General features: G+C 43.8%; 1 protein-coding gene across 1 annotated transcript in view; it reads right to left on the bottom strand.

The window, feature by feature from the left end:
• The window catches only part of KPNA3 (karyopherin subunit alpha 3), a 74,863-nt gene extending 60,634 nt beyond the window's left edge, over positions 1–14,229 (bottom strand). The window contains exon 1 of the mRNA XM_007535062.3: positions 13,729–14,229. Within this exon, the coding sequence (XP_007535124.1) occupies positions 13,729–13,797 (69 nt within the window). The 5' untranslated portion in view covers positions 13,798–14,229. The remainder of the gene's footprint in view (positions 1–13,728) is intronic.
• Between the last annotated feature and the right edge of the window lie 10,611 nt (positions 14,230–24,840).

Consider the following 24,840-nt stretch of genomic DNA (forward strand, 5'->3'; position numbering starts at 1 on the left):
AAGGCTATCTGTTCTTCTTGGTACCTTATTCTTCAGTTTAATTGGTACAGGTTGCTCTGTGCTCAGTTTAGGGTTTGTTTGTTTGTTTTCTGCCTCCAGGGTTATTGGGGTTCAGTGCCTGCACTACGAACCCACTGCTCCAGGAGGCTATTTTTCCCCCTTTTGTTGCCCTATTGTTTATCGTTGTTGTTGTTATTGCTGTCATTGTTGGATAGGACAGAAAGAAATGGAGAGAGGAGGGAAAGACAGAGAGGGGAAGAGAGAGACACCTGCAGACCTGCTTCACTGCCTATGAAGCTACCCCCTTGCAGGTGGGGAGCCGGGGCTTAAACCTGGATTCTTATGCCTGTCCTTGTGCTTTGCACCATGTGTGCTTAACCTGCTAAGCTACTGCCCAGCCCCGTTTAGTTTTGCTATGTCAGTATCCATTAACCCAATCACATCTGTGAATACCATAGTAGTGTAACAATGACTAGATGGGGGAAAAAAAAAAGTTCTCTAGACATAGAAAAGTAAAGGTAAAAAAAAGTGGAGGTTTATAGTGGTGATAATCACTTATAGTTTTTTTTTCCCCTCCAGGGTTATTGCTGGGCTCAGTGCCTGCACCATAAATCCACCACTCCTGGAGGCCATTTCCCCTCCTTTTTGTTGCCCTTGTTGTTGTAGCCTCGTTGTGGTTATTATTATTGCCATTGTTGAAGTTGTTCGTTGTTGGATAGGACAGAGAGAAATGGAGAGAGGAGGGGAAGACAGAGAGGGGGAGAGAAAGATAGACACCTGCAGACCTGCTTCCCCACCTGTGAAGCGACTCCCCTGCAGGTGGGGAGCCGGGGGCTTGAACCAGGATCCTCACACCGGTCCCTGCCAGTCCCTGAGCTTTGCGCCACATGCGTTTAACCCACTGCGCCACCACCCGACCCTGGTGATAATCACTTAATGTGAACATACTAGCACTACAGAATGGTGTGCTTAAATGGTTAATGACAAGCTTTATGTTATGTATATTTGTTGGTATGCATGAGACCCCTTCTGTTTCATTTGGTTTAAATCCCCCCTGCTTAACACTATTCTATTTACATAACCACTTCATTCTATTTACATAACCACTGTTAACAAGTTCCACCCTCCCTCCAGGTCATTTGTGGTTCAGTGATAGGATTCTCGCCTAATCTGCCCCCTCTTTGTCACACTCTGATTTTCACCAGTCACTTTTCTCTCCACCCTCTCTATGTCACATCCTGTTTCCACCTTACTTGGCAAGTATATATAAAGACAGCATTGTGAGTTTTACAGTACTGTACTTTGAGTTTAACTTAGCTCGTCTAAGATTGTGCTGCGTCCTGCATGAATAAAGAGATACTGCCTACAGCTCAACCATGAGTCCCTGGTCGTCTGTTATCCGCCCGTGAAGCCAGCCCAGTGAAAACAACATAGCCCGTCGAAAACAACATATATTTTACAATACAATTAGAAATGGTGGGAGGGGCCAGGTGGTGGGTGCTAAACCCAGTAGAGGGTACATATTACCATGTGTGTGGACCAGAGTGCAAGCCCCTAGTCCTCATCTGCAGGAGGCAAGCTTCAAGTGTGTAGGTAACTCTCCTTTGTCTCTTACCCCATATAAAAAAAGTAAAGGCTGGGAGGCACATTGGGTTAAGCATACATAGAACTAGGCGCAAGGACCCAGGTTAGAACCCTAACTCCCCAACGGCAGAGGGAATGCTTCATAAGCCAAGAAGCAAGTCTACAGGTATCTCTCTGTCTCTCAATTTCTCTGTCCTATAGAATTAAAAAAAAAAAAAAAGTCGGAGTCTGCCGGTAGTGCAGCAGGTTATGCGCAGGTGGCGTAAAGCGCAAGGACCGGCATAAGGATCCCGGTTCAAACCCCGGCTCCCCACCTGCAGGGGAGTCGCTTCACAGGCGGTGAAGCAGGCCTGCAGGTGTCTTATCTTTCTCTCCTCCTATCTCCATTTCTCTCTGTCCTATCCAACAACGATAACAACAATAATAACTACAACAATAAAACAACAAGGGCAACAAAAGGGAATAAATGAAATATTTAAAAAAATGAATTAAAAAAAAAAAGAGGGGAAAAGTCTGTTCTAGATTAAAGAAGACTTAGGGGACATGACCAAATATGATCAATCCTTGTTTATTCATGGCTCTAATAATTCAAATGTGAAAAAAAAAATTGAGGGCTGGGCAGTAGCGCAGAGGGTTAAGATCACAAGCAGTGAAGCAGGTCTGCAGGTGTCTCTTTCTCTCCCCGTAGTCCCCTTCTCTCTCGATTTCTCTCTGTCCTATCCAACAAAGATAGCAACAACAACAACAACGATAAAACAACAAGGGCAACAAAAGGGGGGGGAAAATAGCTTCCAGGAGCAGTGAATTTATAGTGCAGGCACTGAGCCCCAGCAATAACCCTGGAGATAAAAAAACTGGAGGGGAGTGGGGAAATTTAAATATGCACTGAATTAGAAAAGTATAATTGTACCAAGGTAATATGATAACTATGTAAGATTGGGTTCTAAGTTTATAGAAGCAGACTTGAATATTCAGAAATAAAATGTGATTATTTGTGGCGCAAAGCGCAAGGACCTGAATAAGGATCCCAGTTTGAGCCCCCAGCTCCCCACCTGCAGGGGAGTCACTTCACAAGCAGTGAAGGAGGTCTATAGGGGTCTATCTTTCTTCTCCATCTCTCTCGATTTCTCTGTCCTATCCAACAACAGCAACAACAACAATAATAACCACAACAATGATAAAACCAGGGCAACAAAAGGGGAAAAAATGGTCTCCAGGAGCAGTGGATTTGTAGTGCAGGCACTGAGCCCCGGCAATAAGCCTGGAGGCAAAAAAAAAAAATGTGATTATTATATATGGATGAACAAAAGTGAAGCAAATACAGCACAATGATTACACTTAAGGGATGTATATAGGGGATTACTCTTGTATTCTACTTTTCTACATATGAGAACATTTTTATGGTTAAAGTTTTAAAATTACTTTGTTATTAGGCATGTCTTAACATCATAATGATTTATTAATATCCTAGTGCCTGTGACCAAGTTCTGGACCGCATGTATGAATTATTAATATCCTAATAATACTTAAACTTTTTGTAAAAACAGAAAAATAATTAACAGATTAAAAGGTTTAGTTCAAAAATGCACTTAAGGAAAAATATACTATACTACTAGTGCACCTAGTATGGAAGTATGAGAAACATTAAACTGTACTTTTGGGAAGTCAGGCAGTAACGCAGCAGGTTAAGCGCAGGTGGCGCAAAGTGCAAGGACCAGCGTTAAGGATCCTGGTTTGAGCCCCTGGCTGGGGAGTCACTTCATAGGCAGTGAAGCAGGTGTGTATTATCTTTCTCTCCCCCTTTGTCTTCCCCTCCTCTCTCCATTTCTCTCTGTCCTATCCAACAACGACGACAATTGTAACTACAACAATAAAACAAGGACAAAAAAAGGGAATAAATATTTTTTTAGAAAACCATCTTACAAAAAAAACCTGTACTTTTGTTTCAGTCACTATACTAAGGAGATAGACAGTAGAAATATATTGCCCTCAACTTAGTAGAAACAGCACAGTAATAGGCATAATGAAAAATAAGTATTCAGAGTTCTTCCAAGAGGAAAGAAAGATACCTAACTCAATCTGAGAGGACAAAGATTCAGAAAAATTTCTCAAAGTAGCTAAACCCCAAGCTGAGTGTTTAAGAGGAGTAGGAATTAGCCAGGCAATGGGAGGCAGGGGAGATATTCCAGTCAGAGTCAGCAAGATAGACCTGAGAATAGAAATAGCATTGGCAAGCAGGGAAAGGCGGAATTCCAAAGTATGTATAAGCATGTAAGAAGTTCAATGTTCTTGTTTGTACTTAAAAAGACAAAGGGGCAGGGGAAACAAACTTAGAAATAATTTAGCACCAGGCTCAGAAAAATCTCATGAATTAAAGGAAAAACTTTAGAGGCAAATTTTAAACTGATAAATAATAAAGCCAAAATTAGGCTGGAGGCAGTGGAACAGAGATTCAGGGCCAAAATGTGAAGACAGCAGAGATTCAAGCTACATGACTAGCATCTGACTGAATGTGGGAGATGAGGACAGAGTCCAAGAAGCCTCTCAAGTTACAAGTTCAGATCACAGTGAGAGTGATGATGCCATCAATAGAAAAAAGAAAAAAAAAACAAAAAACAAAAGCAGAACATGGCTTTAAACACTACGTTTGAGAGGCTAGTGTGATGCTTGCATGTTTAATTTCCAGCAGATGATTAAAAGAGATTTAACTCCCCCATGTGGAAAATGTGGTTTACTGAAGGAACCACTAATGAGGACAACAAAAACTGTCTATAGAGAAAAGACAATTACAAGACATGCCTATAACCAACAGGTTATAGAGTCAGTTGACCAAGTCAACTAAAAAGAATAATCAATATAGCAGAAGGACTAAAGTTTTTTTTTTTTAATATTTATTTTATTTATTTATTCCCTTTTGTTGCCCTTATTGTTTTATTGTTGTAGTTATTATTGTTGTTGTTGGTTAGGACAGAGAGAAATGGAGAGAGGAGGGGAAGACAGAGAGCAGGAGAGAAAGATAGACACCTGCAGACCTGCTTCACGGCCTGTGAAGCGACTCCCCTGCAGGTGGGGAGCCGGGGTTCGAACCGGGATCCTTATGCCGGTCCTTGTGCTTTGCGCCACCTATGCTTAACCGGCTGCGCTACAGCCCGACTCCCGGACTAGAAGTTTTTAAGCCTTGTAAGTGAACTTAAGAAAAGATCACTATGTGAAAAAAGATAGCTTAAAAAAAAAAAAAAAGAGCAGAGGGTACATAGCATAATGGTTATGCAAAGAGACTCTCATGCCTGAGGCTCCCAAGTCCCAGGTTCAATCCCCCCGCCCCCACCACCACCATTGGCCAGGTCTGATCAGTGCTCTGGTAAAAGAAAAATAAATCACTGGGGGAGTCGGGCGGTAGTGCAGCAGGTTAAGCGAACATGCGAACTACAAGGACCGGGATAAGGATCCCGATTCAAGCCCCCAGCTCACCACCTGCGGGGTGTGTGTGTGTGGTGTGTGTGTGTGTGTGTGTGTGTGTGTGTGTGTGTGTGTGTGTGTGTGTGTGTGTGTGTGTGTGTGTGTGTGTGTGTCACTTCACAAGCAGTGAAGCAGGTCTACAGGTGTCTATCTCTCCGTTACTCTCTGTCCTATCCAACGACAATAACAGCAACAAAAAGGGAAAAATAAAATAAAATAAAATCACTGTTAAACAAAATTGAGGAAAGGGAAATTTATCAAGATGGTTGGGGCACAAACCACCTTTATGACAAAGCACAGGGTTAAATGGAGCCAAGAGGTAGGATATGGGTGAATAGGCAATGTGCTTACTCCCAGCCTGCTGTGTTCAACTGTCTCTACACTTCAGTGTGTTCAACTGCTATTACTTGGGAGTGCTAACCAACTAATGTGCTATTAAAAATCAAGTATGAGCTATCTTCTAATCCTGAAAACCATTCTTAAATCACTAATAAAAAAATCAAATATGAACCATCGTGAACTGAGTTAATTAACATCTTTCCTCTCTATATTCAATTATGAATTAGTTGGTGTTACAGAAATACACCATGGCAGAATCAAACCTGTCAAAGGAGATACAGGCAACATTATCAAAGCTACAATCAACTCAAATTAATATTTTAGAATAATATTGTATCCTTTACTCCCAAATGCAGAATGTTTTCAAATATACTCTCCACTCTTCTCAAAGAGTATTTATAGTGGTCAGAAGATGGCATAGTTGGTAGTGCACAAGACTTATAATGTAGAAGGTGACAAATTCAATTCCTAGCATTGCATATGCCAGAGGAATGTTCTAGTGTTTTCTCTCTCCAGTTTTTTTTTTTTTTTAAACCAGAGCACTGCTCAGCTCTGGCTTATGGTGGTACGGGGGGATTGAACCTGGGACTTTGGAGCCTCAGGAATGAGAGTCTCTTTGCATCTCTCCAGTTTTTTGTTTGGTTTTGTTTTCATCTGCCAGAGCACTCTGATTTATAGTGGTTCCAGAGATTGAACCTGGAACCTTGAAACCTCAGGCAACAAAATCTTTTACATAAACACTATGCTATCTCCTCTCCCCTAAAAAAGCATGTATTTTATACAGTGGACATTAAATAAACAGCCATAGTCCAAAAACAATCTATCCCTCAGTGGACTCCTTCCCAGAACCCACATAATTTAATAGGTATCACATATGGAATTTGTTGTACAACACAGCAATTTAAAAACCCACTTAAAGGATAGCATAATGGTTATACAAACAGATTCTCAAGCCTGAAGCTCCAAAGTCCCAGGTTCAATCCCCTGAACCACCATAAGCCAGAGCTGAGCAGTGCTCTGGTAAAAAAAAAAAAAAAAAAAAAAAAAAAAAAAACAGCTCACTTAGGAAACCTTTAGTGTACAGGAATAGAAAAGGAACTAATAGTACTAAGTATTCTATTACTAAGGAGAAAAAAGGCCTTAGGTAGAACTTCTGAAGGGGGGTTTGGAACTAGAATGATACAGCATGGCAGAACTATAATCCAGAGATAAACACAAGTGGCCCCCACTAAAAAACAAAATAAACTGTATAAAACAAAGACACTAGGAGAGAATAATACTGTTATTATTGAAATATTATGTCAATATTTCAAATACTTTATCATGGTTGGTATAAAGGAGACACATGGAAAAATGATAGGTGAAATAGAAAGGAAAATTCCTTTTGTGGGATTATGTATGACATGCTAAGAACTTTCAGTTTTATCCTAAAGACACAGGGCCAGGCGGTGGCACGTCTGGTTAAGTGCACATATTACATACAGTGTGCAAGGACCCTGGTTCAAGCCCCTGGTCCCCACCTGCAGGGGGAAAGCTTCATGAGTGGCAAAGCTGAGCTGCAGGTGTCTCTCTCCCTATCTCCCCCACTCCTCTCAATTTCTCTGTCTCTATCCAATAACATAAACTATATATATTATCCTAAAGGCACTAAGAAGATTCTTACTGGGGAAAGAAAAAAAGATTCCAGGGAGCCAGGTGGTGGTTCATCTGGTTGGGTGCATACGTTAACCATATGCAATGACCCAGGTTTGTGCCCCTCTACCTGCAGGGGGAAGCTTCACTGGTGGGGAGGCAGGTCTGCAGGTGTCTATTTTTCCCTCTCTCTATCCCCCTACCTCAATTCCTCTGTGCTAGCAAATAAAAATGGGAAAGAATGGCCACTGGGCGTGGTAGGTTCATAGTGCTGGCATCGAGCCGTAGTGATAATCCACAAACTACATCATGGAGGGAATATAGTGGAGACAGGGAAATTAAGTGCACACTCACATTTGTACAAATGAGAATGGGACCTTCAGCTACAACAGTGCTATAAAGCTGGTTAATGACAAAGGTAAAAATACGAGGGTTCTTCAGATAACAAGAGAGCAAAGGGAAAGGAGTCATGGACGAAGTTTCAACTTAAACAATGAAGTAATACCACTTGCCAATAGATGTTAAAGAAAAGCAGGTTTGTTAATATTTGCTGAATTTGCAGAAGAAAAAATGCATTGTGCCTAGCATTAGAAACTAAAGCACAGGGGTGTCGGGTGCTAGCACAGCGGGTTAAGTGCACGTGGCATGAAGTGCAAGGACGGCATAAGGATCCTGGCTCGAGCCCCCGGCTTAATGCCCAATACCCACCTGCAGGTGGGTCGCTTCACAGGTAGTGAAGCAGGTCTGAAAGTGTCTGTCTTTTTCTCCCCCTTTCTGTCTTCCCCACATCTCTCCATTTCTCTGTCCTATCCAACAACATCAATAACTACAACAATAATAACTACAACAAGGGCAACAAAAGGGAAAATAAATAAAAATTAAAAATTTAAATATAACAAAAAAAAGACACCTGCATCCTACGACGACATCCTTATGCCATAACAAGAAAACAAGGGCAACAAAAGGGAATAAATAAATAAATAAATATTTGAAAGAAAGAAAGAAAGAAAAAGAAAGGAAGGAAGGAAGAAAAGAAAACAGACATCTGCAGTGGTCCGGGAGGTGGCGCAGTGGATAAACATGAGGTTCTGAGTTCAGTCCCCGGCAGCACAAGTACCAGAGTGATATCTGGTTCTTTCTATCTTCCTCATAAATAAATAAAAAATATTTTTCAAAAAATTTTTTAAAAAGGACACCTGCAGCTCTGCTTCACCATTCATGAAGCTTTCTCCCTGCAGGTGGGGACCAGAGGCTTGAACCAGGGTCCTTGCACACTGTAGTGTGTGTGTGTTTTGTTTTGCCTCCAGGGTTATTGCTAGGATTCATTGCCTGTACTATGAATCAGGGATCCTGGAGGCCATTCTGTTGCCTTTGTTGTGGTTGTTATTATTGTTACTATTGGACAGGACAGAGAGAAATAGAGAGGAGGGGAAGGCAGAGAGGGGAGAGAAAGACAGACACCTGCAGACCTGCTTCACCTCTTGTGAGGCAACCCCCCCTGCAAGTGGGGAGCTTCGAGCTGGAACCAGGATCCTTATGCCAGTCCTTGTGCTTTTGCTCCATGTGCGCATAACCCGCTGCACTACTGCCCAGCCCCCACAGTTTGTGTGCTCTTAACTAGGTGCGCCACTGCCTGGCCCCTCCATCTATAAAGTTTATCATCACCTTTATGCCCTTTTTCCTTCACACTGTGTGCTTTACACAGAAGAAAGAAAGAGTAGGGGGAGTACGAGGATGAAGGGAGGAGGATCAAACCCTCCTTTCAGGTTATAACAAATCTCCAGTCTCAACATTTTGGGAAAACTCCTCCTTGTGTAAGGAATAACACTATTCCTCCAGAATTTATTTTTAAATACTACTACCAGTCTTTTTTTCATTGTTCTAAGCATGTCACACCTTCTAGTTCTTTCTGTAATTCCTTTAGATGTCCATATAAAGAAATTTCCAAGGAATATTTTGTTGAGATATATTCTCAGACCACCACAGGTTATCTGAAAATAAGGCATGGTGTTCCTAGTAATACCTAAATCTACAGTAAAGACACTTAATTGGATTTAACCCCAGTCACAAAGCTGTTTGTTAGCTCTCCCTTTTCTCTCAGCAGTACTACTATTAATACATTCTCTCAGGACTTTTCAATTATTGCTCCAGAAGTCTGGGGTGCCCTTCCTTCCACATCCCTTTTCCTGCCCTTTGCCAGGTGAATTTTTTTTCATCCTACAGGACCAGCTCATTTCCACTCACTCACAAGGAGTCAATCATAAATCTCCCTTCACAAGTCAGTTCCAAGTTAAGACTCTTCTCAAGCACTCTTAAATTATACTCATTAATATACTGCATTGTAATTATCAGCCTTTTTCTTTTAACCAGAGTACTGTTCAGCTCAGGTTTATGTTGGCGCTGGGGGTTGAACCTGAGACCTCTGGTGCCTCTGGTATGGAAGTCTGTTGCATAATCCCCTGTGCTATTCTCTACCCCCCAGTTTACTTCTGTCATTCCTACTAACCTGTAATCTACTTGAGGTAGAGTGAGTATATTCCTTTTGGATTACTACACAACCTAACACTGTTAGACATTCAATAAACAACTATGAATGTTCACACTCATGTCAAGGTCTTGTATACTCTACATTAAGCATTCCTGAGTTTCTTCATCTAAAGTTTTTTCTTAAGTGGGAGTATTACATTTAGCTTTAAGAAGTTGTTACAGGGGGGGAGATAGCATGATGGTTATGTAAAGGACTTTCATGTCTGAGGCTGGAAGGTAGTTGTTACAAAATTAAATAAGGTATCAAGAACCCCTTAATATAATGCCTGGGATATATCAACAGAATGTCATTTGAATGCCCATTTCATGCCTTACTTATCATAATGTATCTAGGAGATGTAATATAAGCAGTATGTTCTGGCTGAAAACTAGCAACCATGCTCTCTACTTTGCGTTTTGAGAAGGAGGGCTAGGAATTATGCAAAGACTTTCAGGCCTGGGGAGTTGAGCAGTAGCGCAGCAGATTAAGCGCACATGGTGCAAAGTGCAAGGACAGATCCCAGTTTGAGCCCCCGGCTCCCCACCTGCAGGGGTCGCTTCACAGGTGGTGAAGCAGGTCTGCAGGTGTCTATCTCCCACCCCCACCCCCGTCTTCACCGCCTCTCTCCATTTCTCTCTGTCCTATCCAACGACAGCAACAACAACAATAATAACCACAACAATGATAAAACAACAAAGGCAACTAAAGGGGGAAAAAATGGTCTCCAGGAGCAGTGGATTCATGGTGCAGGCACGGAGCCCCGGCAATAACCCTGGAGGCAAAAAAAAAAAAAAAGTAAAAGACTTTCAGGTCTGAGGCACCAAAGGTCCCAGGTTCACTTCCCCAGCACCACCAGCAAGACCTGAGCAGGTAAGGAGAAAAAAAAAATGTGGCAATAAGTCCCCAGGGGATAGGAGAGGTACAGCAGTGGAAAAGGCATTGATCTCTCAAGCCTAAGGTCCTGGAGTTCCATCCCAAGCATCATTATCATGCCAGAGTGACATTATGGTTCCCTCTCACCTCTATTCCCTCTCAGAAGTAAATCTTCAAATATTTATTGTGGATTTATGTGCATGAGCTTTTACTAGGTACGAGCGAAATACAGCTCTATTACATAAATTTATTACTGTGTTCTAAAACCTTGCACTAACATCTGACAGAGGAAAGAACAGACTGGGGAGACAGCATAATGGTTATGCAGAAAGGCCTTCATGGAGTCTAGGAAGTGGCACAGTAGATAAAGCATTACTCTCAAAAATGAGGTGCATGAGGTCCTGAGTTCAAGCCCTGGCAGCACACACACAAGTGTTCTCTCTATCTTTCTCACAAATATAAAAAAAAAAGAAAAGAAAAGAAAAGCCTTCATTTCCATGGCACAGAGTTCAAACACCAGTACTGCCAGAAGCCAGAGTGGAACAGAGATCTTATAAAATAGAGGATCCAAGAGGTGGCACACCTGGTTAAGCACTCACATTACAATGCACAAGGACCCAGGTTCGAGCCCTTGGTCCACACACCTGTACCGGGAAACCTTTGTGAGTGGTGAAGCAGGACTGCAGGTGTCTCCCTCTCCCCCCAATAATAAATAAAAAATATATAAAAATAAAGCTTTGGGGGAGAAGTGTTGTTTATGCTGGACAGAGAAGGGCGGTAGCGCAGTGAGTTAAGCGCATGTGGCTCAAAGCTCAAGGACCCACATAAGGATCCCTGTTCCAACCCCCGGCTCCCCACCTGCAGGGGATTCGCTTCACAGGCGGTGAAGCAGGTCTGCAGGTGTCTTTCTCTCCCCCTCTCTGTCTTTTCCCTACTCTCTCCATTTCTGTCCTATCTAACAATAACGACATCAATAACTACAACAACAATAAGAAACAACAAGGGCAACAAAAAGGAAAATAAATTTTAAAAAAATAAAGCTTTGGGTATGGGAGATAGCATACGGTTATGCAAAGAGACTCCAAAAGTCCCAGGTTCAATTCCCTGCACCCTCAGAATTAAACCACCACAGCTGACTGTGTTTTGGTAAAAAAAAAAAAAAAAAAAAAAAGGAGTCGCTGTAGCAGTGGGTTAAGCGCAGGTGGCGCAAAGCACAAGGACCAGCGTAGGCATACCGGTTCAAGCCCCCGGCTCCCCACCTGCAGGGGAGTCGCTTCACAAGCAGTAAAGCAGGTCTGCAGGTGTCTGTCTTTCTCTCCACACTCCTCTCTCCACTTCTCTGTTCTATCCAACAACATCAATGGCAGCAGCAATAATAACGACAACAATAAAACAACAAGGGCAACAAAAAGGAATAAATAAACTTTTAAAAAGTTAATTAGTCCTTCTGTTCAAACAACTAAAGTCGTTTTATAATAATAGTTATTGGGAATCGGGCGGTAGCGCAGCGGGTTAAGCGCAGGTGGCGCGAAGCTCAAGGACCAGCATAAGGATCCCGGTTCGAGCCCCTGGCTCCCTACCTGCAAGGGAGTCGCTTCACAAGCGGTGAAGCAGGTCTGCAGATGTCTTGTCTTTCTCTCTCCCTGTCTTCCCCTCCTCTTTCCATGTCTCTGTCCTATCCAACAACAACATCAATCGTAACTACAACAATAAGACAAGGGTAACAAAAGGGAATAAATAATAAATATTTTTTTTTAATTTTAAATATATATATATATAATAATGGCTATCATTAGGTGAACCAATAAGGAGGAAACCCCGAAATTTCTAGTTGCTACTCCTACAATTCACTTTTGCCTAGAAGTATTTCCCAGCAAAGAAATGTAACCAAGTGACAACCTTTATTTGTTTAAGTCAAGTGGGTTTTCACAATATGTCCCGAGCCCCCTAGCCGCCATTAGCGTTAATTTGGTAGCTCTAAAAAATGGTCCGAGTTTTGTGTAATCCTATTAACTAGAATGCTGACTGGTATATTTTCCCCTCCACACTCCTTAGAGGCAGACTTCTAGGCCACACTGATTCCCCCGTCCCGCCCCCCACACTCCTGGCAAGAACCACACAACTGCAAACCATGTCACCTAGTATCAGAAAAGGAGGCTGTGGACTTTTTAAAGCCACTTTTCTCCTGACAAAGCCAGAGGTCAGAGTCCCAGTGAAGTTTGCGCATAATACCACATTGCTTTTAGTAGCTGCAGAGAGACCTCTAGCGCTGCCTCCGTAAGCCGAGTTTGCAAATAGTACCTGCTAATGTCACCTTAATGAGACAATGGCAACATGCTGAGTGGCAACAAACTGAGTAACCAGGTGAATGTTTACAGTTTTGCAACCACTTGGGAAGTCTACCGGCCTGAAACCAGAGGTGTGTACACCAAGTCCTAGGAAACCTCTGTACTCCAAACGAATTCAGCCAAAACGTGTTCAGAAAAAGATGACGGTGTGCACACCCCCACAACGAGAAAAGCTTATTTAAACAGGTCCTGCGAGCGGAGGTGGGAACATCGTCTCTTCCAAAGCCTCCCTCCACACAATAGATGGAAAACTATTGTCCACCTCCCGCAGGAGCAGGAGCAGGAGCAGGAGCAGGAGCGTGAATGTCTCGGGCCTGAAGGACAGCGCTGGAATATGGGGGAAATGGTGCTGGCGCATCCTACCCTCCCCCCTCCACCACCGTCAAACAAGTCGGTTACCCGGCTGGTCCCCACCCCCTCTGCGGGCCGCCACCGCCCGCCTGGGCCCCGCCGGCTGGAGGCTGCGCGAACCCCGCGAAGCCGGGCTCCATGTGCCGCCGCGCGCGAGGCGGCGAGGGGGCCGCGCCGGCCGCGAGGCTGCAGGGCCAGCCGGCGGCTCCCGCGGGCGCCCCCACCCCCGGCCGGCACCCGGCCCTCCGCGGCCACAGCATCCCCGGCCCGCGAGGCCCCCGCCGGCGGACCCCGCCTCGGCTCCACGTCCCTTCCCCGCCGACAGCAGGCCGCGGCCGCGTGACGGGGCCGAAAGCCCCGGTATTTCCCGGTCCCCACGCCGACGGCTCCGCGGCCAGGCTGCAGCCCGCCCCGCGCCCCGCGCCCCACGCCCGCCGCACGACCCCCGACCCCCGGGCCGCGGCGACTGGAGGCGGCGGCAACTCCGACCCACAGCGAGCCGGCGAGAACCAGCCCGGCGCCGGCCCCCCGCCCCTCCTCGCCGCCGCGGGGCCGCGGGGCCGGCATAGCTGGGCGGCCGAGAGCGACGGGGACCGGCCGCGGCCGCGCACTCACTTCCACATCGCGGCCCTTGTTCTTAAAGCTCTTGATGCGGTGGTTCTCCAAGCCAGGGTTCTCGGCCATGGCTGCGGGCGGCTCCGGCGGCGACTCCTCCTGCGGCGGCGAGTCAGCGCGGGAGGGGGAGGTGGGGACTGGCGGGAGGGGGAGGAGAGCACGTTCCGTGACGCCTCCAAGCGTGAGGTGGCAGCAGTGCCGGGGGAGGCGCAGGCCGCTGACGGGCGGGACTGGAACGGCCCTCGGAGCCGCGCGGCCTAAAGAGCGGCGGCCACGTGATCGGGGTGGCCGGAGGCCTGAACGCTAATCGCACAGGCGGTGCCCAGTGGCTGTCGGGGTGACCCGCACCCCCACCCAGCCGGGCCTCCCCACAACCCCTTGGGGCTGCAGGTCATGTGCCAGCAATGGCAGCGAGCTGAGGGGCCTCACGGGTCGCAGAGGCCGAGCTGCAAGCGGGAACTACAGTTTCCAGCATGCCCCGCGGCGGATACCGCTAATTCCTCAGGCCTTGGGGAAGCGAAATGGATGCCGGGAACCTTCCCTGCGCTGGGCTTTCGGCGCGGAAGGCGAAGCCCCGCCCCTAAGGCGGCCCCTGGGCGGGGAGGGGGAGGGGCTTCCCCGAGAGGCTCCTAAGCCCTATTGGTGGGTGGGGCGGGGCTTTGTGGGAGGCTCACCGCGCTTGGCGTTAGAAACATAGAAACCTAGCAGCGGCTGCTGCTTTGCTAGCTTGCTGCTTTGAGTTTTCCTGAAATAGCCTCCCTCATTAGCTGTCCCCTTGCTCTGCTTTGGTCTTTAAATAGCATTTATTTCCACTTGACCTGTACCTGTGCGTGTATAGGATATGTCTGTTTATGTGTGTGTTGCCTGGCTTCCTGCACCTCATTTAAGGTCACAGACTGCTGACTGGTACTTGGCCAACAAGGCAGCTCACTTGGCTAGTGCACCTGCTTTGACCCAGGTTCTGCACAAGACCCAGGTCTGACGACTGCCCCACCATACTGAGTGAAGTTTTAAGTGCTGTGGTATTTTTCTCTCGCGCAAGCGCTGTCTCTCTCTCCCTCTCCCTTTCCCTCTCCCTCTCCCTCTGTCTCTCCCTCTGTCTCTCCCTCTGTTTCTCCCTCTCCCTCTGTCTCTCTCTCTCTCCATACACACACACACACACACACACACACACACACACACACATATATATACTCAACCTGGATCAGTGAAGTCACAACGATGACAGAAATAAAATTAGAAGTCAATGGGGCGGTAGAGCAGTGGGTTAAGCGCACGTGGCGCAAAGCACAAGGACCTGCGTGAGGATCCGGGTTCCAGACCCCAACTCCCCACCTGCAGGGTGGGGTCTCTTCACAAGCGGTGAAGTAGGTCTGCAGGTGTCTTTCTCTCCACCTCTCCGTCTTCCCCTCCTCACTCGATTTCTCTCTGTCCTATCCAACTATAACAACAACAAACAAAAAAAAAACAAGGGCAAGGGGTTGGGCAGTAGCGCAACGGGTTAAGCACACGTGGCGCAAAGCACAAGGACCCGAGTAGGGATCCCGGTTTGAGTCTCCGGCTCCCCACCTAAAGCGGAGTCACTTCACAAGCAGTGAAGCAGGTCGACAGGTGTCTATCTTTTTCTCTCCTTCTCTGTCTTCCCCTCCTCTCTCCATTTCTCTCTGTCCTATCTAACGACATCAATAACTACAACAACAATAAAAAAAAAAGGGCAATAAAAGGGAAAATAAAATTTTAAAACATTTTTTAAAAATGTGAAAGATGGGCTAAGCGCATGTGGTGCAAAGCACAAGGACCGGCATAAGGATCCCTGTTCAAGCCCTGGGCTCCCCACCAGCAGGGAAGTCGCTTCACAAGTGGTGAAGCAGGTCTGCAGGTGTCTATCTTTCTCTCCCCCTCTCTTTCTTCCCCTCCTCTCTCCATTTCTCTCTGTCCTATCCAACAACGACAACATCAATAACCACAACAATGTTAAACAACAAGGGCAACAAAATGGAAAATAAATAAATATTTTTTAAAAATTTTAATGTAAAAGATGAACTAGGGAGACAGCATAATGTTTATGCAAGAGGCTTTCAGGCCTGAAGTACCAAATGCCCCAGGATCAATCCCCTGCACCACCAGCTGAACAGTGCCCTGGTAAAACAAATAAATAAAATAAAATAAAAATAAATAATAAGTGGTAGGGGCCAGGCAGTGGCTAGCGGGTTAAGCGCACATGGTGCAAAGCACAAGGACCAGCACAAGGATCCTGGTTTGAGCCGCCAGCTCCCCGCCTACAGGGAAGGTCGCTTCACAAGAGATGAAACAGGTCAGCAGGTGTCTATCTTCTCTTCACCACTTTGTCTTCCCTGACTCTCTTGATTTCTGTCTGTCCTAGCCAACAACAAGGGCAACAAAATTGGGGGGGGGATGGCCTCCAGGAGTAGTGGATTCGTAGTACAGGCACTGAGCCCCAATGATAACCATGAAGGGAAAAAAAAAGAACAAAAACCAAACAAACATGTGGTGTATTGCACCAAAGTAAAAGACTGAGGTGGGGTGGTGGTGGTAAGGTTCTGGTCCTGGAACATGATGGCAGAGGAGGACCTAGAGGGAGTTGAATTGTTGTGTGGAAAACTGAGTAATTTTTTTTTTTTTGCCTCCAGGATATCGCTGGGGCTCCTTGCCCGCACTATCAATCCACTGCTCGTTATTATTATTGTTGTCATAGTTGTTGGATAGGACAAAGAAATGGAGAGAGGAGGGGAAGACAGAGAGGGGAAGAGAAAAACAGACACCTGCAGCCCTGCTTCACCGCCTGAGAAACGATTCCCCTACAGGTGGGGATCGTTACTCCAGTCCTTTTGCTTCGTGTCACGTGTCATGTGCAGTTAACCCGCTGCACCACCGCCTGGCTCCGAAAACTGAGTAATGTCACACATGTACAAACTACTGTATTTTACTGTTGATTAGACCATTAATCCCCCAATAAAGAAAGTAAGTAAATAAATAAAATGAAATTATGAGAGAATCTTTCAGAGCAAAGGGGCCTTAAGGTTCAAGGTCTGCAGCTTGTAAATTCAGATGCCTTGCCTGTTGAGGGGCTTTTATATTATGAGTGTTCAGCCAGTTGCCTGCTGATAAACAGACCCATTTAAAGGCAATTATCGTTATGTTCTCTGTAAGCCACTGTAACTAAAGACCCACTTTTTCAAATAAAAAATAAAAAATGCGGTGCTGGCCAGGTGGCTCAGCAGAACTCATGTGTATTGTGTTGAAAGGACCCAGGCTCACTCTCCACATGAGTGTGCCAGGGTGAGAAATGTGTGGAATTCCATGGCTGATAGTGGGTTGCTTTGCATTCTCCCTCCGTCTCTCATAAAAATATGCAATATAGGGAAGTCGGGCGGTAGCACAGCAGCTTAAGCACACGTGGCACAAAGTGCAAGGACCAGCGTAAGGATCCCAGTTCGAGCCCCCGGCTCCCCACCTGCCGGGGAGTTGCTTCACAGGCAGTGTCTATCTTTCTCTCCCCCTCTCTGTCTTCCCCTCCTCTCTCCATTTCTCTCTGACCTATCCAACAACGACAACAACAATAATAACTACAACAATAAAACACCAAGGGCAACAAAAGGGAATAAATTTTTTAAAATGCAATATAGGAGGTCGGGCGGTAACGCAGCGTGTTAAGTGTAGGTGGCGCAAAGCGCAAGGACCGGCATAAGGATCCTGGTTGGAGCCCCCGACTCCCCTCCTGCATGGAGGTAGCTTCATAGGCGGTGAAGCAGGTCTGTAGGTGTCTTTCTCACCCCTTCTCTGTCTTCCCCTCCTCTCTCGATTTCTGTCCTATCCAACAGCAAGGACATCAATAACAACAACAATAATAACCACAACTATTAAAAAAAAAAAAAAAAACAAGGGCAACTAAAGGGAGAAAAATAGCCTCCAGGCACAGTGGATTTGTAGTGCAGGCACCGAGCGCCAGCAATAACCCTGGTGGGGGGAAATATATATATATGCAATAGAGAGCCTGGGCAGTAGTATACCAAGTTAAGTATGTAGACACATTACCATGAGCTAACACCTGGGTTCACACCCTGGATCTCCATCTGTGTGTGGGAAGCTTCACAAGCAGTGAAGCAAGTACTGTAAGTATCTCTCTTTCTCTTTCCTTCATTATCTTCCTCTCCCCTCTCTGTTACTGTCCTATCAAGTGAAGGGGGTAGAATATGGCTGCTGGGAGTGGTGGATTAGTCATTCAAGCACCAAGCCCCAGTGATAACTCTGGTGGCAATTAAAAAAAAAATTGTGGTCCAGTAGAAGGGTTGGAAGTCCCAAGTTCAATACCTGGCAGCACATGACCAGAGTGATGTCTTTCTCTCATCCTTTCTTTCTAATTAATAATAAAACCTTAAAATAAAATAAAATAAAAATTTAAAGGTGGGGGTATAGCATAATGGTTATGCGAAGAGACTTTCATACCTGAGGCTCTCAAGTCCCAGGTTCAATCCCCCACACCTCCATAAGCCAGAGATGAGCAGTGCTCTGGTAAAAAAAATAAAAAAACTTAAATGTTAGGGAAAAATGCAACAGGGGAGATAACATAATAGTTATGCAGTAGAGAGAAAGAACCAGACATCACTCTGGCACATGTGCTGCAGGGGATCGAACTCAGGACCTCATACTTGAGAGTCCAAAGTTTTACCACTGCACCACATAAATTAAAATTAAAATTAAAATTAAAAACCACATGGTCATATCAATAGATGCAGAGAAAGCCTTTGACAAAATACAACATCCCTTTTTGATCAAAACACTACAAAAAATGGGAATAGATGGAAAATTCCTGAAGATAGTGGAGTCTATATATAGCAAACCTACAGCCAACATCACAGTCAATGGTGAAAAACTGGAAGCATTTCCACTCAGATCAGGTACTAGACAGGGCTGCCCACTATCACCATTACTATTCAACATAGTGTTGGAAGTTCTTGCCATAGCTATCAGGCAGGACCAATGAATTAAAGGGATACAGATTGGAAAAGAAGAAGTCAAACTCTCCCTATTTGCAGATGATAAGACAGTATACATGGAAAAACCTAAGGACTCCAGCAAGAAGCTTTTGGAAATTATCAGGCAATACAGTAAGGTGTCAGGCTACAAAATTAACATTCAAAAGTCAGTGGCATTCCTCTATGCAAACACTAAGCTAGAAGAAATTGAAATCCAGAAATCAATTCCTTTTACTATAGCAACAAAAACAATAAAATATCTAGGAGTAAATCTAACCAAGGAAGTGAAAGACTTGTATACTGAAAATTATGAGTCACTACTCAAAGAAATTGAAAAAGACACAAAGAAGTGGAAAGATATTCCATGTTCATGGGTTGGTAGAATTAACATCGTCAAAATGAATATACTACCCAGAGCCATCTACAAATTTAATGCTATCCCCATCAAGATCCCAAGCACATTTTTTAGGAGAATAGAAAAAATGCTACAAATGTTTATCTGGAACCAGAAAAGACCTAGAATTGCCAAAACAGTCTTGAGAAAAAAGAATAGAACTGGAGGCATCACACTGCCAGATCTCAAACTGTATTATAGGGCCATTGTCATCAAAACTGCTTGGTACTGGAACATGAACAGACACACTGACCAGTGGAATAGAATTGAGAGCCCAGAAATGAGGCCCCACATGTATGGACATCTAATCTTTGACAAAGGGGCCCAGACTATTATATGGGGGAAGCAGAGTCTCTTCAACAAATGGTGTTGGAAACAATGGGTTGAAACATGCAGAAGAATGAAACTGAATCACTGTATTTCACCAAATACAAAAGTAAATTCCAAGTGGATCAAGGACTTGGATGTTAGACCACAAACTATCAAATACTTAGAGGAAAATATTGGCAGAACTTTTTTCCGCATAAATTTTAAAGACATTTTCAATGAAACGAATCCAATTACAAGGAAGACTAAGGCAAGTATAAACCTATGGGACTACATCAAATTAAAAAGCTTCTTCACAGCAAAAGAAACCACTACCCAAATCAAGAGACCCCTCACAGAATGGGAGAAGATCTTTACATGCCATACATCAGATAAGAGTTTAATAACCAACATATATAAAGAGCTTGCCAGACTCAACAACAAGACAACAAATAACCCCATCCAAAAAATGGGGGGAGGACTTGGACAGAATATTCACCACAGAAGAGATCCAAAAGGCCGAGAAACACATGAAAAAATGTTCCAAGTCTCTGATTGTCAGAGAAATGCAAATCAAGACAACAATGAGATATCACTTCACTCCTGTGAGAATGTCACACATCAGAAAAGGTAACAGCAGCAAATGCTGGAGAGGGTGTGGGGTCAAAGGAACCCTCCTGCACTGTTGGTGGGAATGTCAATTGGTCCAGCCTCTGTGGAGAACAGTCTGGAGAACTCTCAGAAGGCTAGAAATGGACCTACCCTATGACCCTGCAATTCCCCTCCTGGGGATATATCCTAAGGAACCCAACACATCCATCCAAAAAGATCTGTGTACACATATGTTCTTGGCAGCACAATTTGTAATAGCCAAAACCTGGAAGCAACCCAGGTGTCCAACAACAGATGAGTGGCTGAGCAAGTTGTGGTATATATACACAATGGAATACTACTCAGTTGTAAAAAATGGTGACTTCACCGTTTTCAGCCGATCTTGGATGGACCTTGAAAAATGCATGTTGAGTGAAATAAGTCAGAAACAGAAGGATGAATATGGGATGATCTCACTCTCAGGCCGAAGTTGAAAAACAAGATTAGAAAAGAAAACACAAGTTGAACCTGAAATGGAATTGGAGTATTACACCAAAGTAAAAGACTCTGGGGTGGGTGGGTGGGTGGGGATAATACAGGTCCATGAAAAATGATGGATGAAATAGTGGGTATGTATTGTTAAATGGGAATCTGGGGAATGTTATGCATGTAAAAAAAAAAAAAAAAAAAAGAAACAGCACCACCAAGTTAGAGAACCTGGAAGAAATGAATGATTTCCTAGATACCTACTAACTTCCAAAACTAAGTAAAGAGGAAGTGGATAACATGAACAGGCCCATCACAGCTAATGAAATTGAAACAGTTATCAAAAATCTTCCCAAAAATAAAAGTCCTGGACCAGATGGTTTTACAAATGAATTCTACAAAACTTTCAAAGAAGAACTAATACCTCTACTTTTAAAAGTCTTCCAGAAGATTGAAGACACTGGAATACTCCCTGCCAGCTTCTATGAAGCCAACATCACCCTGATACCAAAAGCAGACAGGGACACAACCAAAAAAGAAAACTACAGACCAATATCTCTGATGAACATAGATGCGAAAAAATTGAACAAAATTCTAGCCAACCGGATACAGCAGTATATCAAAAAGATTGTTCATCATGACCAAGTGGGGTTTATCCCAGGCATGCAAGGTTGGTTTAATATACGTAAATCAATCAATGTGATCCACCACATCAACAAAAGCAAGACCAAAAACCACATGGTCATATCAATAGATGCAGAGAAAGCCTTTGACAAAATACAACATCCCTTTATGATCAAAACACTACAAAAAATAGGAATAGATGGAAAATTCCTGAAGATAGTGGAGTCTATATATAGCAAACCTACAGCCAACATCATACTCAATGGTGAAAAACTGGAAGCATTTCCCCTCAGATCAGGTACTAGACAGGGCTGCCCACTATCACCATTACTATTCAACATAGTGTTGGAAGTTCTTGCCATAGCAATCAGGCAGGAGCAAGGAATTAAAGGCATACAGATTGGAAGAGAAGAAGTCAAACTCTCCTTATTTGCAGATGACATGATAGTATACATGGAAAAACCTAAGGAATCTAGCAAGAAGCTTTTGGAAATCATCAGGCAATACAGTAATGTGTCAGGCTATAAAATTAACATTCAAAAGTCAGTGGCATTCCTCTATGCAAACACTAAGTTAGAAGAAATTGAAATCCAGAAATCAGTTCCTTTTTCTATAGCAACAAAAACAATAAAATATCTAGGAATAAACCTAACCAAAGAAGTGAAAGACTTGTATACTGAAAATTATGAGTCACTACTCAAAGAAATTGAAAAAGACACAAAGAAGTGGAAAGATATTCCATGCTCACGGGTTGGAAGAATTAACATCATCAAAATGAATATATTACCCAGAGCCATCTACAAATTTAATGCTATCCCCATCAAGATCCCAAGCACATTTTTTAGGAGAATAGATCAAATGCTACAAATGTTTATCTGGAACCAGAAAAGACCTAGAATTGCCAAAACAATCTTGAGAAAAAAGAACAGAACCGGAGGCATCACACTGCCAGATCTCAAACTATATTATAGGGCCATTGTCATCAAAACTGCTTGGTACTGGAACATGAACAGACACACTGACCAGTGGAATAGAATTGAGAGCCCAGAAATGAGGCCCCACACCTATGGACACCTAATCTTTGACAAAGGGGCCCAGACTATTATATGGGGGAAACAGAGTCTCTTCAACAAATGGTGTTGGAAACAATGGGTTGAAACATGCAGAAGAATGAAACTGAATCACTGTATTTCACCAAATACAAAAGTAAATTCCAAGTGGATCAAGGACTTGGATGTTAGACCAGAAACTATCAGATACTTAGAGGAAAATATTGGCAGAACTTTTTTCCGCATAAATTTTAAAGACATTTTCAATGAAATGAATCCAATTACAAGGAAGACTAAGGCAAGTATAAACCTATGGGACTACATCAAATTAAAAAGCCTCTTAAAAAAAAAAAAAAAAAAAAAAAAAAAAAAGAAGAAGTAGAAACGCAAAGCAGAAATTGACTGAGTTTGGAGTATGGCACCAAAGTAAGAAAGCAGAAGTACACTAGAGTTTGCAGTGAGTACCTCCCTAATACTTCCTCTCCACTTTTCCAAGCTTTGGGTCCATGATTGCTCAACAATTTGTTTGGCTTTGTATGTTAACTCCCTTTTCAGTCACCAGGTTCCAGGTGTCATCAGGATGCCGGCCAGACTTCCCTGGATTGAAGACCCCACCAATATGTCCTGGAGCTCAGCTTCCCCAGAGACCCACCCTACTAGGGAAAGAGAGAGGCAGACTGGGAGTATGGACCGACCAGTCAACGCCCATGTTCAGCGGGGAAGCAATTACAGAAGCCAGACCTTCTACCTTCTGCAACCCACAATGATCCTGGGTCCATGCTCCCAGAGGGATAGAGAATGGGAAAGCTATCGGGGGAGGGGTGGGATATGGAGATTGGGCGGTGGGAATTGTGTGGAGTTGTACCCCTCCTACCCTATGGTTTTGTTAATTAATCCTTTCGTAAATAAAAAAAAAAGAAAAAAGAAAAAAGAAAATTAAAAATAAATAAATACATAACTATTGTATTTACTGCTGAATGTAAAACATTAATTCCCCAATAAAGAAATAATAATAATAATAATAATAATAATAATAATAATAATAATAATTTTTAAAAAGATCTTATAGGGGCCAGGTGGTGGCAGACCTGGTTGAGTGTATGTTACAATGTGCAATGGGCCTGGAGTTAGGCCCCCTGTCTTTGCCTGCAGGGGAAAAGCTTCGTAAGTAGTGAAGCAGTGCTGCAGGTGTCTTTCTGTCTCTGTCCCTTTCTATCTCCCCCTTCCTTTCAACTTCTAACTATTTCTATCCAATAAATAAATATTTTTTAAAATTGAAAAAAAAATTTAAAAAATAAATCAAAGGTTGGGCAATAGTGCAGCAGGTTAAGCACACATGGTACAGAGCACACAGACCGGCTTAAGGATCCTGGTTCGAGCCCCCGACTCTCCATCTGCAGGGGAGTCACTTCACAGGTGGTGAAGCAGGTCTGCAGATGTCTGTCTTTCTCTCCCCTTCTCTGTCTTCCCCTACTCTCTCCATTTCTCTCTGTCCTATCTAACAATGACGACATCAATAACAACAACAATAATAACTACAACAATAAAACAATAAGGACAACAAAAGGAAAAAACATAAATAAATAAACCTATATCATGATGGCAATTTTAAAAAATAAGTCAGTAGGGTGCTGGACAGTGGTGCAGCACATACATTACCACACGCAAGGACCCTGGTTCAAGCCTCTGCCCCTCACCTGCTTGGGGGATGCTTCACAAGTAGTGAAACATGTCTCTCTGTCCCTTTTTTTTTTTTTTTTAACCAGAGCACTACTCAGCTCTGGATTGAACCTGAGACTTTGGAGTCTCAGACATGAGAGTCTCTTTGTATAACCATTATGCTATCTACCCCTGTCCTCCCTCTCTCTCTCTATCCCCCCTGCCCTCTCAATATCTCTGTCCTATCCAATAAACTAGAAATAAAGAAATAAAAAAGAAAAAAATGCACTTGGGAGCAGTGCCCCAATTTCCATCCTTTAAATTTAAGATCATGTGAATCTTTTAAACTTTCAAAGTTTCAAGCTAAGCAATAAGAGTAGGGATATAAACTTCATATCCTATCCCATCCCCTGATAGCTTTCCTATTCTTTTTTTTTAAATTTCTTTATTGGGGAATTAATGTTTTACATTCAACAGTAAATACAATAGTTTGTACATGTGTAACATTCCCCAGTTTCCCATTTAACAATACAACCCCCACTAGGTCCTCTGTCACCCTTTTTGGACCTGTATTCTCCCCACCCACCCACCCACCCCAGAGTCTTTTACTTTGGTGTAATACTCCAATTCCATTTCAGGTTCGACTTCTGTTTTCTTTTCTGATCTTGTTTTTCAACTTCTGCCTGGGAGTGAGATCATCCCATATTCATCCTTCTGTTTCTGACTTATTTCACATAACATGCATTTTTCAAGGTCCATCCAAGATCGGCTGAAAACGGTGAAGTTACCATTTTTCACAGCTGAGTAGTATTCCATTGTGTATATATAGCACAACTTGCTCAGCCACTCATCTGTTGTTGGACACCTGGGTTGCTTCCAGGTTTTGGCTATTACAAATTGTGCTGCCAAGAACATATGTGTACACAGATCTTTTTGGATGGATGTGTTGGGTTCCTTAGGATATATCCCCAGGAGAGGAATTACAGGATCATAGGGTAGGTCCATT

The sequence above is a fragment of the Erinaceus europaeus genome, chromosome 7, assembly GCF_950295315.1.
Source record: "Erinaceus europaeus chromosome 7, mEriEur2.1, whole genome shotgun sequence".
NCBI classification, from domain to species: domain Eukaryota; kingdom Metazoa; phylum Chordata; class Mammalia; order Eulipotyphla; family Erinaceidae; genus Erinaceus; species Erinaceus europaeus.